Source organism: Hydra vulgaris, chromosome 01 (assembly GCF_038396675.1).
Source record: "Hydra vulgaris chromosome 01, alternate assembly HydraT2T_AEP".
Taxonomy (NCBI): Eukaryota; Metazoa; Cnidaria; class Hydrozoa; order Anthoathecata; family Hydridae; genus Hydra; species Hydra vulgaris.
The window spans coordinates 68,442,501-68,456,915 of record NC_088920.1 but is presented as its reverse complement, the minus strand read 5'-3'; the positions used below and the strand labels follow the sequence as shown (position 1 = coordinate 68,456,915).

At 27.5% G+C, this 14,415-nt stretch overlaps 2 protein-coding genes across 3 annotated transcripts in view; one reads left to right on the top strand and one right to left on the bottom strand.

Moving 5' to 3' along the window:
* Positions 1-555: 555 nt before the first annotated feature.
* On the bottom strand, positions 556-11,792 carry LOC100212167 (CUB and zona pellucida-like domain-containing protein 1). 2 transcript variants are annotated; one of them, XM_065789022.1, is made up of 6 exons: positions 11,757-11,792; positions 9,254-9,451; positions 8,966-9,119; positions 2,086-2,295; positions 995-1,526; positions 556-913 (listed from the first exon to the last, which is right to left on the bottom strand). In XM_065789022.1, exons 2-6 carry the CDS (start codon positions 9,413-9,415, stop codon positions 727-729), a joined length of 1,245 nt encoding a protein of 414 aa, XP_065645094.1. In that variant the 5' UTR covers positions 9,416-9,451; positions 11,757-11,792; the 3' UTR covers positions 556-726. The 2 variants fall into 2 exon arrangements, with proteins under 2 accessions (XP_065645094.1, XP_065645093.1); XM_065789021.1 differs by lacking the exon at positions 11,757-11,792 and adding an exon at positions 10,950-11,190.
* The window catches only part of LOC101234710 (putative N-acetylated-alpha-linked acidic dipeptidase), a 93,487-nt gene continuing 90,415 nt past the window's right edge, over positions 11,344-14,415 (top strand). The window contains exon 1 of the mRNA XM_065789020.1: positions 11,344-11,486. Coding sequence (XP_065645092.1) covers positions 11,469-11,486 — 18 coding nt within the window. The 5' untranslated portion in view covers positions 11,344-11,468. The remainder of the gene's footprint in view (positions 11,487-14,415) is intronic.

The following is a 14,415-nucleotide window of genomic DNA, read 5'->3' as shown; positions in this document are numbered from 1 at the left end:
AATGCATTAAGCAATTTTTTCATTATCTATTCAACATATGTATTATAATTCTTTCGTGCGATTCAACTTCAAGCGAAAAGTATTTTAATTTTGCTGTATTTTCAAAAATTTTAAGTCTCATTTCTCAGCAACAACTTAATTTTTTCAAACATTTGGTTATCAAAATTAAATCTCCTAAGAATAGAAAGTCTTTTAAAACTCATTTTTATTTTTTTTAAGGAAAGTTTAGTTTATCAAAGAAAAAAAATATTACTTTTGCATTTGAAATTTTATTAAGTAGAATTACCTTTTGAAATTTAAGTTTAGAATGGTCAAACTTTTTTCGGCTTCCCGTTATTTTAGGCAACCATTTTATTTTTGAACCAACTCTTACTTTAATTAAAGAATTAATTTATATAAACTTGTTATGAAAAAAAGTTTAAAATCTTTTTATTTTATTTACAATTTTTTTTTGCTCTAAAGTTTTTAATTTTTTTAACTATTTACGATGTACCAGTTTTTAAAGCGATTTAGTATATTTTGTTTCAATAGCTTTATCGGCGGTAATGAGAAAAGTTTTAACTACGGTGGTTTCTTTTTATTTGTTTTCAACTACTTTGAAAATACTTTAAGACTTTTAATATACAAATAAATAACAGAACTAAATAGAAAAGTTGGAAAAGTGATAAAAGTGCGATAAATTCCACATTTAGGAACATAATTCAGTATTTATGTTTGTTTTATTTCTTACTTTCTACAATTGATTGGAGTACACAAAAAGTCTTTTTTTGTGTTATTGGAAAAACATTGACGTACTTTGCATTTAACAAGAATTTGATTTGGCTTTATTCCTCGAAATGCATTAATTGGAATAAGCAACTTTACAAATGATCCTTTAGATTCAACAATTTCTAAACCATGCAATAAAGGACATCTAAAGAAAAGCACAAAAAAGCAACATTAGAAAATTGTAGTTATTGAAGCAAATTAAAATTTCAGTTTCATAAAAACTCACCCATTACTGATGATAGTGTAGCTAAATTGTTTGGGCGATTGTTCTCCTGAATTTGCAGTACACTGTCTCAACAGAAGTGTTGCATTATGGTTTTCCGGTAGTTTAGATTTTAGCACCACCAAATATTTTTCATTTTCTGATTTTAATTCCTGAAATGAGCGAACATTAATTCTGTTTTCACTAGGTTTATCTCTTGAACGGTTGCTGTGAAATATGACTTGAAATTCATTTTTATTTTGTAAAAGGTAATCACATTCAAAGGGCACTTGAATGTTACGGTAACGAACTATAATGTTATTTTCATTCTCAACACTTCGAATACCATTACTGTATATAACTGACGTTAGAGTATAAGCCACTTTAGTTCCGCATTCGTTTAACTTTGTATGAAATATGAAATGTGTTTTATTTTCTTTTGGTTTACAATTCGCATCAAATAGACTTATAGGTTTTCCATTTATCTGGATAAATGATTTTAAGATTTCAATCGTCATCGAATCAGCCTTGCAAGATATTCGACTTATGTTAGGAGCTGTAAAAATTATTTTTAAAAATCTTCTAAAATCTTCTAAATAAAGTTATAAAAAAGAAAAATATCAATAGCAATACTGCGTTAAACAATTTTTTGTTGCAAAGTGTCTTTCAAGGCCTGTTATCAGCTGCAGTCTATTGATTAATTTTTCTTAATTGTAGTTGGAATGACCTCAATTTTGCTTAACCTAACTGCAATATATGCAACAAGAGAAAAAAAATTCATAGTTAAAGACCGGTTAAAAACTCAATAAAGAAAAAGAACTTTTTGTTAAAAAAACGTCAGAAATGAAACAAACAAATTATTATTTATACTTTATAGAGTTATAAATTTCACCACATTTATTCATAACGTAAATGGTATATTTGGTACAATAAAGTAGACTATCGGCAATGTGGCATTTAGCTAAGATATTTAATAAAATAAAAATGTCACAACTAAAGCGTTCGAAAAAGTACAATATCCAAATATCCATGTTATTAAAGTGTTAACAAATTAAGATAATTTTTTATGTTGTTAATTTAAAAAAACGTTTTAATAAACAAACAAGTCTACTTACCCATACAGGTTCCTCTTATTAATCCAATTTTTCGACCAGTCCTACACTCTTCTGTCCTCAACTCGCATTCATTATTATAATCTTTGTTGTTGACTTCTCCGCACACAGGTTCTGAAATCATATCTACGCATTTTGGACAATCACAAGATGCTACTCCCTTTTCATAAAAACATGATTTTCCAAAAGGACACTGAACCATATGACACATTTCTAAAAATATGTTTTTAAAAGAAACTGTATTTTATAGCATGTTTTGGATATACTTTAGTTATTTTTAATTACTTAATTAAACTTTAACGATGCGATAAATAAAAATACATTACGTTACGGTTCATAAAATATAACAAGGGCAAAATGAATAATTATGAGTTTTAATTAATTTTTTATGATGCTGGTGGTAGAGGTACTCGCATATATTCTGGTGACCAAGAATCAGGTGTAGATAATGTTGGGTTAAGGAGATCAGGAATCCAAGCGTGTAAAACTTTACAGAAGCTAAATTTATTTGCTTGCACTTAAGTAAAACATTTTTTTGATAAACTGCCGAAAGCTGTTTAAGTAATATGTGTCAAACTAAAGTTAACTGGTTAAACTTTACCAGATAAGTAAATAGTTAACTGGTTAAACTAAAAACTAAACTTACTACCGGCAATTTTTTAAATGGTGGGAAAATGCACGCCGGTGAGCAGTTACACGAATCGTTCAACTTTGATCCATCCGGTTGGAGATCATTTAAGTACCGTCAACCGGGGTGACTTCGGACGATTTTTGAAGAAAATATTAAACTGTTTCATTAAAATCAATACAAAATGGAAATATTTTTGTGAATCGTACCACTGTAATTATAAAGAACATGAAGAAATTTTGGCTTTCAGCTTCCCAATATGATATTAGCATAAATAAACGGTCTGAAAATCAAAAAATCAAAATCAGGAAGCGGGGTGACTCCGGACACTTGAAGCTTAGGATTTTTACAGTTAAAATTTCAACATCAAGGATTTTAAAATGAATGTATAACTATGTAAAAAAGCTACTTGATTTAAATTTATTTATTTCAAATAACAAAAAAAAAACAAAAAAAAAACTACTGGTAAACTATTTCAAATACACATATAATTAATGACAAAACTACAATAATTATTCATTATTTCTACTCCTAACTTTAATCTCGATCGTTTAATGTTAGAAGCATTTCTGCTAGAAATATTGCTTTGCTTAATAAATGAATTTAACCAGTCATTTCCAGGTATCTGCAAATTGCTACTGTTTTACCCACGATGATTTTTGAGGAAATCAAAAGCCATCATTTTGACTTCTAATCTTCCGATAGGAAAACCCTAATCTGCAACAGCTTCTAGCATTTGAGCAATGAGTACCTCATCTGCTTTGTTTATAATTTTCTGGCCTCTAACCTTCTTTAAGGTGTGTTTTCTAATGTGATCATGCAATGTTGATTTTTTGACTTTATGCTTATCAGCAGCTTTTCGAATACTCATGCCTTTACTGTGATCTTCTATAGCTTTTTTTATATCTTCTTTAGAGCTTGTTCCACACAACACTTTAAAGTTTAGTTTACGTTTGTAGCTTCGCGCCATCGCTAAAAGAAACTGAAGTAGAATAATAAGTAATGCTCTGTCCGAAGACACCCCGCTGTCCGAAGTCACCCCGGTTGACGGTACCAACTTTTTTTATTTTTTTTATTTGAACATCATGTACAAGCAGTTTTGGTGCAATTTTCAACTGTATAATTGATTTTTTCATTGCTGCCAAACAATTTTAATGATCTTTAGCACCATTCCTGCAAAATATGTATTGTTTGCCTTGCCTAGATAATATATATATATAAATATTGTATATTTATATATATATATATATATATATATATATATATATATATATATATATATATATATATATATATATATATATATATATATATATATATATATACACAATATATACATTTTAACTGTTTAATTTGACCTCTTTTTATTTGTATTGGAAGTTTATTGTATTAAAATTGTTTCACAATAAGTGTTAAACTAATAATGAAATCAAATAATTAATCAAGATCAACATACTTTTCAAAGAGTTGACGAATATCTAAAATTGTACCTTTTATAATGAAATATGTTTCTGAAACAGAATAGAAAACAAATGGAGCTTCTATTATTAATGATGAATTGAATACTTTATCAAATTGTGACAGTAATTCTAAAAATGTTATCCCCAATTTTTCATCTATTTATAAGATAGAAAATGATTTAGATAAAAGGTTTTACAACGATTATACTTATGATGACTTTTTTCAACAGTGTAAGTACAGCAATGATAATGAAACAGTTAATAGTGAGTTGATCCAGTTAGAACTAGTAGAGCAGTTGCGTAAGTGGTCTGTTAAGTTTTGCACACATGTATTATTAACATCACTATTAAAACTATTGAATCCATATCACCCCTTGTTGCCTCAAGATTCCAGAATACTGCTTAAAACTTCACGTAGTGTTGTAGTTAGAGAACTAGGTAATGGATCTTACTATCATTTAGGACTGTGCAGTTGTATTGAATGCTTTCTCTCTGACAACCCGACAGAAGAAAGTGTGATAACATTATGTTTAAATGTTGATGGCATTCCTTTATCTAAAAGTAATTTAGAACAATTTTAGCCAATACTATGTTATGTTATGCAATCTAAAAATCTAAAACCATTTGTTGTTGGTATATACATGGGTAAAACAAAGCCAGACTTTATGAATATTTAGACAAATTTATTACAGAAGCTAAAGAATTGTTGTTACAAGTTATTTTATATAACGGAGCTCTTTACACTATACAAATAGGTGCTTTCGTTTGTGACGCACCTGCGAGAGCTTTTTTAAAAAAATATTAAGCTTCACGGTGGATACTTTGCCTGTGAGAAATGTGTGGTTGAAGATGAATGGTGCGGAAGAGTAATATTCACAGATGTGCCACTGTTCCTTCTGGGCTTCCTTCTGCCATTAGTAAGAATACACTTTATTTTCCGTTTGTATTTATGTTTATTTGGAATAATACACGATATCATCTTAATTATTAAATTTAACAGTAAGATAAAAAAATACAATTTTGTTTAGAATACCAATAAAAAGTGTTTGTTTATTATTAACCTTATTATTCTTTAATAACCTGTTTAAAAAATCATTTACAATAATCCAGACGGTGGGCTAATACTTTTCGTGCTCTTCCTAAGTCATTTGATACTATTCATTATCCATAATAGTTGCTTACAGGGACATTTTTTTCCAAAAAATTATATTTTTACGCAGAAAAAAGTCAACGGGTACACAAAAATGTTCATTATTACCGTGAATATCTGATTTAATGTAGACTTGTCCTCATGAGTGACACTATAGTTATAGTTATAAATATATTTTTTTAGATAGCTCTACACCAGAGTTGGTTTAAATAAGACCTTTTATCAATGCACCCAAAAGGTTGTCACATTTTACGTTAAATGATGACAAATTATCTCCAAAATATTTATCAGATAAATATTTATAGATAAATTTCTTTATAATTTATATAAAATGTCTACTCAATAGTATATAAAATATTTTATAATACTTAAGTGAAAATTAGGTTCTTTGTCACAGTGAAGGCAACATAGCCCACCTAAAACAAATAATATTTCACTTTTAAAATATATTTACTACAATATTTTATAGGTATTAACCAACATATGTTACAACTGATAGTTAAACAAAAGGAGGAGATCAAGGAGCTATGCATGGAAATAAAGACATGCAATGCAATGTTGAATGTAGTATTGATAAAGCTAGGAGTATGCACTCAGAACACTAAAGCTCCAGAAGGTTTTAAAATATTAGCGACTTGGGCAGAGACTAACAATTTTGATGACAAGCTTGAATGTAGTGACTATGGTAAATTCAACTTATTAAATTAGTTAACTCAACAAACAAATAGTTTACTTGATGCTAAATTTTTTAAACGTTAAAAAAATATAACAATGTTGTTAACTTTTTTCTAATAAGTTATTTAAAAAATTTATTATTTTAAATTTCAGATTGCTTTCCTTGGAATGACTGGTGGAACTGATGTAAATGATACAGCTCGAAACGTGTTAAAAAGTTTGTTTACGCACAAATTTGCACTTGAATTGAACTGGATGGAGAAAAATGGCAAACACAGTTTTTGTTCATTGGCATTGAGCAATGTCGTAATACAAGCAGTTCGCTCCAATTTTAGGGCAACTATAGCAACAAATCATGAAATAAAAAATGCTATTATGAACTGGTTTTGCTATGCCAAAGACAGAAACGGTGGCAGGGCGCAACGTTTGAAAAGACCGCGTGCTGATCCAGGTAGTGAAGATGAATACAATGACTAGGTCATCAATTAGATGCACACGTTTGCTTTTTTACATATAATATAATAATGTTAATAATTTTTTTTTTGTTTCTAACATTCATCCCTACTTCTTATCTTTTCATTTGTAATAATTTGCATAATTTTAGGTGAAACAATTTGTATAACTGAGAATTATCAGAGGTAGCAATATATTTATGTTTAGCCACCACATTGGCCCGATGTCGCGCAAAGTATAACGCCAATGTTGGCGTTAGTTAGCCAATGTTGGGCTAACATTGCTGGGCCAATGTTGCTTGTTGTATCACGCCAATATTGGCCCATAGCAGTCAACCAAAATCGGACCAACGTTAAGATAGTTGGCTGCCAACAATGGGCCAATCAGTTTGTGCTAACTGGGTATATACAATATAAGTACATATATATAATTATATATGCGCATAATATATAATAAGTAATGTGTATATATAGGTGTTTCCTATTTTATCAATTTTTGAAATTAAACTCGCTAATCGATTTATAAATTAACCATTTATATGAAAATAAGTTTGTGCAAAAAAAAAAAATACATATATATATAATTTTAAGGGTCCCCGCCAGTTCGATTTTAGGCAAAAATGTTGAGTGTTTTAAACGCCTGGCGGGGACCTTAAAATTTATTCTATAAAATTTTTTATTCTTTTAAACAATATATGTTGGATTGAATATTAATTACATAAAACGAGCATGTTGAAAAAATTCAGTTACGCCTCCGAGTTATAAAATAGGTTTTTGTAAAGAAATCTTTTTTTTTTTTAACCAATTTCAGAAGATTCTGCAGAATAATTTCTTAATTTTTTCAACATGCTTCTTTTATGTATTTAACATTCAATCCATCATATATTACTTGAAAGAATAAAAAATTTTATAGGATAAATCCTTTTCATATAAATAAATCTATTTATAGATAAATCTATTTTCATATAAATGGTCAATTTATAAATCAATTCGCAAGTTCAATTTCAAAAATTGATAAAATATAAAACACCCTAGTGTATATATATATAATAAATTAAAAGTAAATTTAATTCTGCTAAAAATTAAATATAACGTTGAACCAACTCAAAGTACAACGTTCCACCAACGTAAAATATAACGTTGTACCAATGTAAAATACAACGTTGAATCAACGTAAAACATTACAAAACGCTGACTTAAAATACAACGTTGAGCCAACGTTGCTTTTTGGTTGTTGGCAACGTCGCATTTGTAACCAAAATGATATAAAAACAACGTTGGCGGTCGATGTTAGGTAAACGCAACGCGCAACATTGTTCTAACGTTTTATCAACGTATGTGTACAAACTAGAAAGAAATGTTTTTGTTAAAACATGGTTTCTTGAATTCGCTTTGCAGTTTATTAAATTATTTTGTTACTATTATGTACGTGTAAGTAGTTCTGATAGATGGTCAATGGATCTAATGCGTATAACTCCACCGATTGATGAAAAGATTTTACCAAACTCTCTCTGAATTATCGTTGAAAAACATATGAAATTGATCTTTGTGTAGATATAATAATTAAAAGCTTGCGTGATGACGTCATTATAAGTTCTGTCTAGGCCCCACTAGGATAATTCGTAGAGCGTATTTGCCTCAACAATTTGAACCAGGGTTGGTTCAAATTGTTGAGGCAATTTTTTCGCTTGATTCATTGCCAATGTTTTTACTCACTCCGTGAACACATCTCAAAACTCATGCCTCATTCAGCTTACCAGATGCCACTGGTATGCTGAATAATTGAGCCATTTTTTTAAGTGAACATTTCAGGCTTTGTCTTTTGGCCGCTGCGTGCGCAACTTCGGTGTACGGATATTCTTTTTTTATAGGCGAAAGTTTTTGAGACATATTATATATTAGAATAGATTTGATAATAATTTATTTAAAATTGATCTGAAGAACTTATTAGAAATTCATTGTTCAATTTAAACACGATTAACTAGTAAAAGCCCCATTTACTAGGCTAATAATTAGCGTGTCTATCGACCCCGTAGTTCACCGCTTTAACTTGAAACATTTAAATGCAAATTTAATTTTGAAAAAAGATTCTCGACCGGCGTAAAAGATTCTTGTCCGGCGTAAAAAGATATAAAAGTATAGTCAATAATTATATAAAAGGTAAAGAAGAAAAATTGTCATAGCTATTTCATTATATCTTCTATTTCTTTATTGTAAAAAAACCTACGGGTATTATTAATTCTGCTTGTCTTTGCTTATTCGATTTTTAGCTACTTCGTCTGAACTATTTCATGCCAAAAGGAAATTTAAAAGTGAAAAGTGGAGTAAAGTAGCAAACAGTGAAGTAAAGTTTACTCGTTTTAAGGCATAAAAAGTTTTAAACTAAAATGAAATCAGTTTAATGCCATGAGTGAAAACCATAGTCGGGAGAATGTGATTTACACTAAAAAATTTTTTTTTTAGTTTTTTGATAAACTAGATTCATAACCCATGAAACAAATCATATTGATTAACTTACCATGTTCGCAACGACCAACGAGAGCACCTATTTCTTGAATTTTTCTGTTATTGTGTGTTCTTAAACGTCTGACCATACATTGCAAAGCTTTTCCGCACTCTCCTCCAATATGATTTCTTCCCCCGCATCTTTCGCCCTCAGTCTTAGCACAAACCTTTGTTTAATAAAAAAAAAAATCTTTTTTCTTAGCTTTTTATATATAAAATTACTATAAAATATTATTTATTTAGTAATAAATTCATTTATTACGTCATCAAACAATCGTATTAAAATTGTGTAAACATTTACGTTGCAGCAGTCACACGCGTCTTTAACTTTTCCTGATAAACAGCTAACTGGTTCTATACATTGGGTTTGATTACAGTTACACCTGAGTTTATAACGATAGCAGTTTATAAAGTTAAAATGAAAACCAATAACAAGAAAGAGGAGCCATTTTTTGACATGCATTTTTAGAATGAAACTCACACCGTACCAAATTCAAAACTAGAAAAAAGTCAATGATAATTATAAAAACAAAATGATGATTCAATATTTTAACATTAATTTTAATATCATTATTAAAGTTATAATATTTAACAAATAATATAAATTTGTAATTATCAAAACCTTATTAGTTTTTACTTTTAAAATTTGTCTTTTTGATTTTTAGAAACTTTTTCAAATAAAATAATTGGTAATATACCTCTTTTATACTTTAAGATCACGCACTATTATTCTTTAAGATCACACACTATTATTCTTTAAGATCACACACTATCATTCTTTAAGATCACACACTATTATTCTGTACTTTGTTGAGAAACACGTATTCTGTGTTTTTTAACAAAGTACACTGAACCTACATTATTATTATAAATAATCTAAAATAGAAGCAGTTAGCTTCTATGAAGTGGACATATAACGATACCATGCTATAGTAGACTATACTCTAGTGGAGCGACAAAAATTATCGTACATTGTGCAAAGAAGTAACTAATGCTAGGCAAATATGAGTCTAATTATGTTAAATAACTCTAATTGTGTTAATGAATCTCATTAAGTTATAAAAACATAATTATGAATGATGTTATGAACCTAAATCAAGTTAATGACAATTTTTTTCTTTGATGAAACTATATCTAAAAATGGTTTGCCATCTGCGACTACATAGTTGCAATTCAAGAAAAAGCAAAAATTGAGCAAGAAATAAATTCTTCGATCAATCAATAAATTATCAATCCAACAATCATTAAGAATAGCTAAATTTAAAACTGGTTTAAAACAATTGTTTTAAACCAGTTTTAAACAACTGTTTTAAACCAGTTTTAAATTTAGCTATCCTTAATGATTGTTGAAAAGCGTTTTTTCAAAAGAGACATAAGTCCATTTTTGCCGATATTGAGTTTTGGTTGCTTTTGGATTCTATAGTATAAATGGCACGATTCTGACTATGGTAACACGGACAAAAAATTATACATCCACTTTATTTCCAACGTTTTTACTTCTTTAAATAGAGTACGTATGAATTTTAAATTGTTACAAAAAAATGAAATTTACTTAACTTATCGTGTAACAAGGGCGAGGTGGTCAAAATATTAGGGTTCTAGGAATTTGTGTTACCATTTTTATAATTCTATCTAAATAAACATAATTCGTAAACATTAAATGATACGAAATATAATCTGTTACAAAAATTATTTTTCCTCTAAAAATATGTGGACTTACGCTCTTTTTTCTCACATTTTAAACCTCTCACATTTTAAACCGTTTTAAGTATATTTAAAAAAAAGAGAAAATTTTAATAGTAAAATTATTTTTATCAAAATCACATAAACTATTGCTAACAAAAATAAAAAAATATTATTTATTGAAAGTTTAAATAGATAATTAATTTTTTTTAGTTTTCTCAAAACATGTAAAATGTGACTTATGTCCCTTTTGAAGCTCTTCAATTGTTAACAACAAAACAAGATAAAACAGTATAAAATTAAAAAACACTTGCCAGTATCGATATCCTAAATACAAATAGATTTTTAAACTTTAGGTTTTCAATTGATGAGGATTTTTGGGTAATATTACGTCATAACAATGTAGATATACTAATTTAGATAAACAAATGCTCATAAATATTTACTTAGATGACATATTTGTCAACACTAAATGTTCTTGACAACGTGCTGGAGACTTTGACACGATCATTTTTCATTTTTGTTTGTTTTTTGTTACCAATTTATTTGTATTTTGGCGAAAATTTATTTATAAACGATATTTAGATAAATAATTTTTTTTTGTAGGATTTCTTTTTTTGATTACTTTTATCATTTGTATCTAAAGCGAATAATAAAAAAATAATAAAATAAAAACTAGAATTTAAACTAACACCTAAGTAAAGTTTTGAATGATAACATTTTTTTTTCAGATATATTTGATTTTGATTGATTCATGCTAATCCATATGAATTTATCCTTACATTTTCATAATAAAAAATCATTGATTGCGGCTTCTTATTAAATGTTCAAGAATGAAATTTAACTTTAATGTAAGTTTATTGTAAAAAAATCTTTTTTTGATTTATTATTGCTTTCGTTTCAAAATATGTTTTAGGTCTATTGTTTTTAAATCTTTGAATTTGTTAACTTTTGATAAAAAAGATAAAACTGATTTATGCGAAAGATTAAACAAAAAGTAGTAATACTGTTCAGCAATAGATTAAATAAGAAGCTTAACACAAATAAGTATACACTTATTAACACCATTAACACAAATAAGTACACACCTATTAACACCATTAACACAAATAAGTACACACCTTATCAATCTTGAACATCTTCATATATCACTTAAGACACTTGAGACCTTTACAAAGTTTATAAATGTCGCTTAAATACAATATGTTATTGACTTATTCAGTAATAAAAATATTAACTAAGTATCTAGTATTTTGTCTTTACTTTATTTCAAACCCCATATATATATATATATATATATATATATATATATATATATATATATATATATATATATATATATATATATATATATATGCATATATATATGCATATATATATATATATACATACATATATATATACATATATATATATATATATATATATATATATATATATATATATATATATATATAAAACATTGAACTTTTAACTTTTTTTTATTATTATTATTATTTTCATTACAACTTATATTTGAAATTGTTAAAAAAAATCGTTATTTCAAATACAAATGAAACATTAACATAAAACATTAAATACATTTACCAAGCCGGCGTTATGAAATAAAATAACCCCCAAAATAAATTAACTCCCGTGGCGTAAAAAATTAATTGGGGAGCTAATCTATATCGAAATAGATCAACTCCCTTTTGAATAAATTAACCCCAGCCAGCGAAACAAATTAACTTCCCATAATATTTTAATTCCCTTGGAACAACAACTTATACGAATTACGAAAAAAATATTTCAACTTTATGTTTTCCAAATGTGTTTGTTTTTAAATCTGTTAGTTAGTTATTGATATGGATATAATAACAGTAGCACTATATGTATCTTAACCATTCTTAAATATTTATACATTCGATATATATGTATATGTATATACATATATATCGAATACTACTATCTATCTACTATCAATAATATCTACTAATGTATTGCTCTGTTCTTTTAAGAACATTGAGCAGTCTATTTTATAGAATACATTTAAAATTATTCTGTATATACAGGGGTGAATCTCTGAGAGATTATACTATGACTTATAGAAGTGGTGATCTTATATAGAGATTAGGAATAATGAGTGTATCTGATAGGGTGCATCAGGGAAGATTAAGGTGGTTTAAAGGTGCAGATGATCATGTATTAGCGTCCAGAGTTAAGAGTTTCAGGAGACAAAGTTAGGAGTAGAAGCTGGAAACTTGGTGATGGTGTGTTACAAGTGACATAAAAAAGCTACAGTTAAGCAAAGAAAATGCTTACGATCTTATACATTAGAGAAACAGCATTATCAGCGTTATTATATTTCTATATGTAAAACTGCAATATAATATTATATAGCGGTTTCTTGATGACAAGACCGTCGGTCTTCTGCAAGTTTTCCGCGTTCTTTGAAGTAATTTCTAATACCTTACAGTTTTACTTTATATATTTTTTTGTATAACGTAACTTTGTAATTTTTTTTTTTTAATTTTATTTACTCTGTAAAGATTCTATTATATTTTACGAATTTGTAAGGATTAAAGAACAAAAAAAATTTGAATAAAAAAAATTTGAATAAATAAAAATAAATAAAAATAAATGTACATATATATATATATATATATATATATATATATATATATATATATATATATATATATATATATATATATATATATATATATATATATATATATATATATATATATATATATATATATATATATATATAATTTAGATAGCTAACTAGTTAGCCATGTAAACTCTATAATCTCAAACGCTATTATTAGCAAAAGAGAAAGGTTCACTGTAGTTCGTGCAATGTTATTATACTTTTGATCTCCTTTTTATTTTCACAACAATATACAAACTTGCTAAAAATAAATAGTTACAAAATAATTTTATTCAACGCTAACTAAAGATATATATTAAAAAATTTTATTAAAATAAAATACTTGCACAATTTTTTATCGGCTAAATTATTCAAAAGGCATATTAAAAGAGGTTAATTTATTTCGGTGGGGGTTAGAAATTTTTAAGCCCCTGGTTAATCCGTTTCGCCATAATTTAAAATAGTTTAACTCCTGGGGTTAGTTTATTTCGAAATATATAAACCAGGGAGTTAAAATGTTTTAACCGGGAGTTAGCTTTTCGGGTAGTTAATACATTTCGTGTCAGCAGCACAACTCAGAAAAAAGTTACGCTTGGTTTCTGTTACCTCTTTAAAACCTTCTAAAACAAAATAAATAACATGTCGTCAGCTGAGAACCAAGAGGCTGTATATCCACATTTTGTGTTTTTCTGTTTATTATCAATTATTTATTATCAATTTCTGTTTATTATCAATATTTGTCAACCAGTGGTGTGTGTGTCCTCTAAACTTAGTCTCAAAAATAATAGAATTTTAGGAAATATTTAAATAACCAGTGAGAATTTTTGACAGAATGTCTTTACATACTAAAATCTAAAACTCAATTTTCTCGGTAACGTATAAAATGGATATTCGGCTATTTGGTTCTCGTCTGACGACGTGTCAAGAATGGTTTTCATTCCATTAAAATAACAATTACTATTTACCAAAAATACCAGGTAAAATATTAATGACTTCACCGTTACGGAAACGTATTATATTATATTATAACGAAAAAGTATTATATTATAATAAATTTCCGTAAGAAATGTGAAACCACTGATAAAAGCATGTGACATTTAAACTTGAATTAAAACCTCAACAAACACGTGTATATTACATGCCCGCAA

Bases quoted from the DNA above. Each gene is read 5' to 3' on its own strand.
- LOC100212167 (XM_065789022.1), bottom strand. From the start codon at position 9,415: ATGCATGTCAAAAAATGGCTCCTCTTTCTTGTTATTGGTTTTCATTTT. The intron at 1,527-2,085 runs GTAAGTAGACTT...TAATTTTTACAG, and splicing joins AATAAGAGGAACCTGTATGG to CTCCTAACATAAGTCGAATA. The intron at 914-994 runs GTGAGTTTTTAT...GCTTTTCTTTAG, and splicing joins TACACTATCATCAGTAATGG to ATGTCCTTTATTGCATGGTT.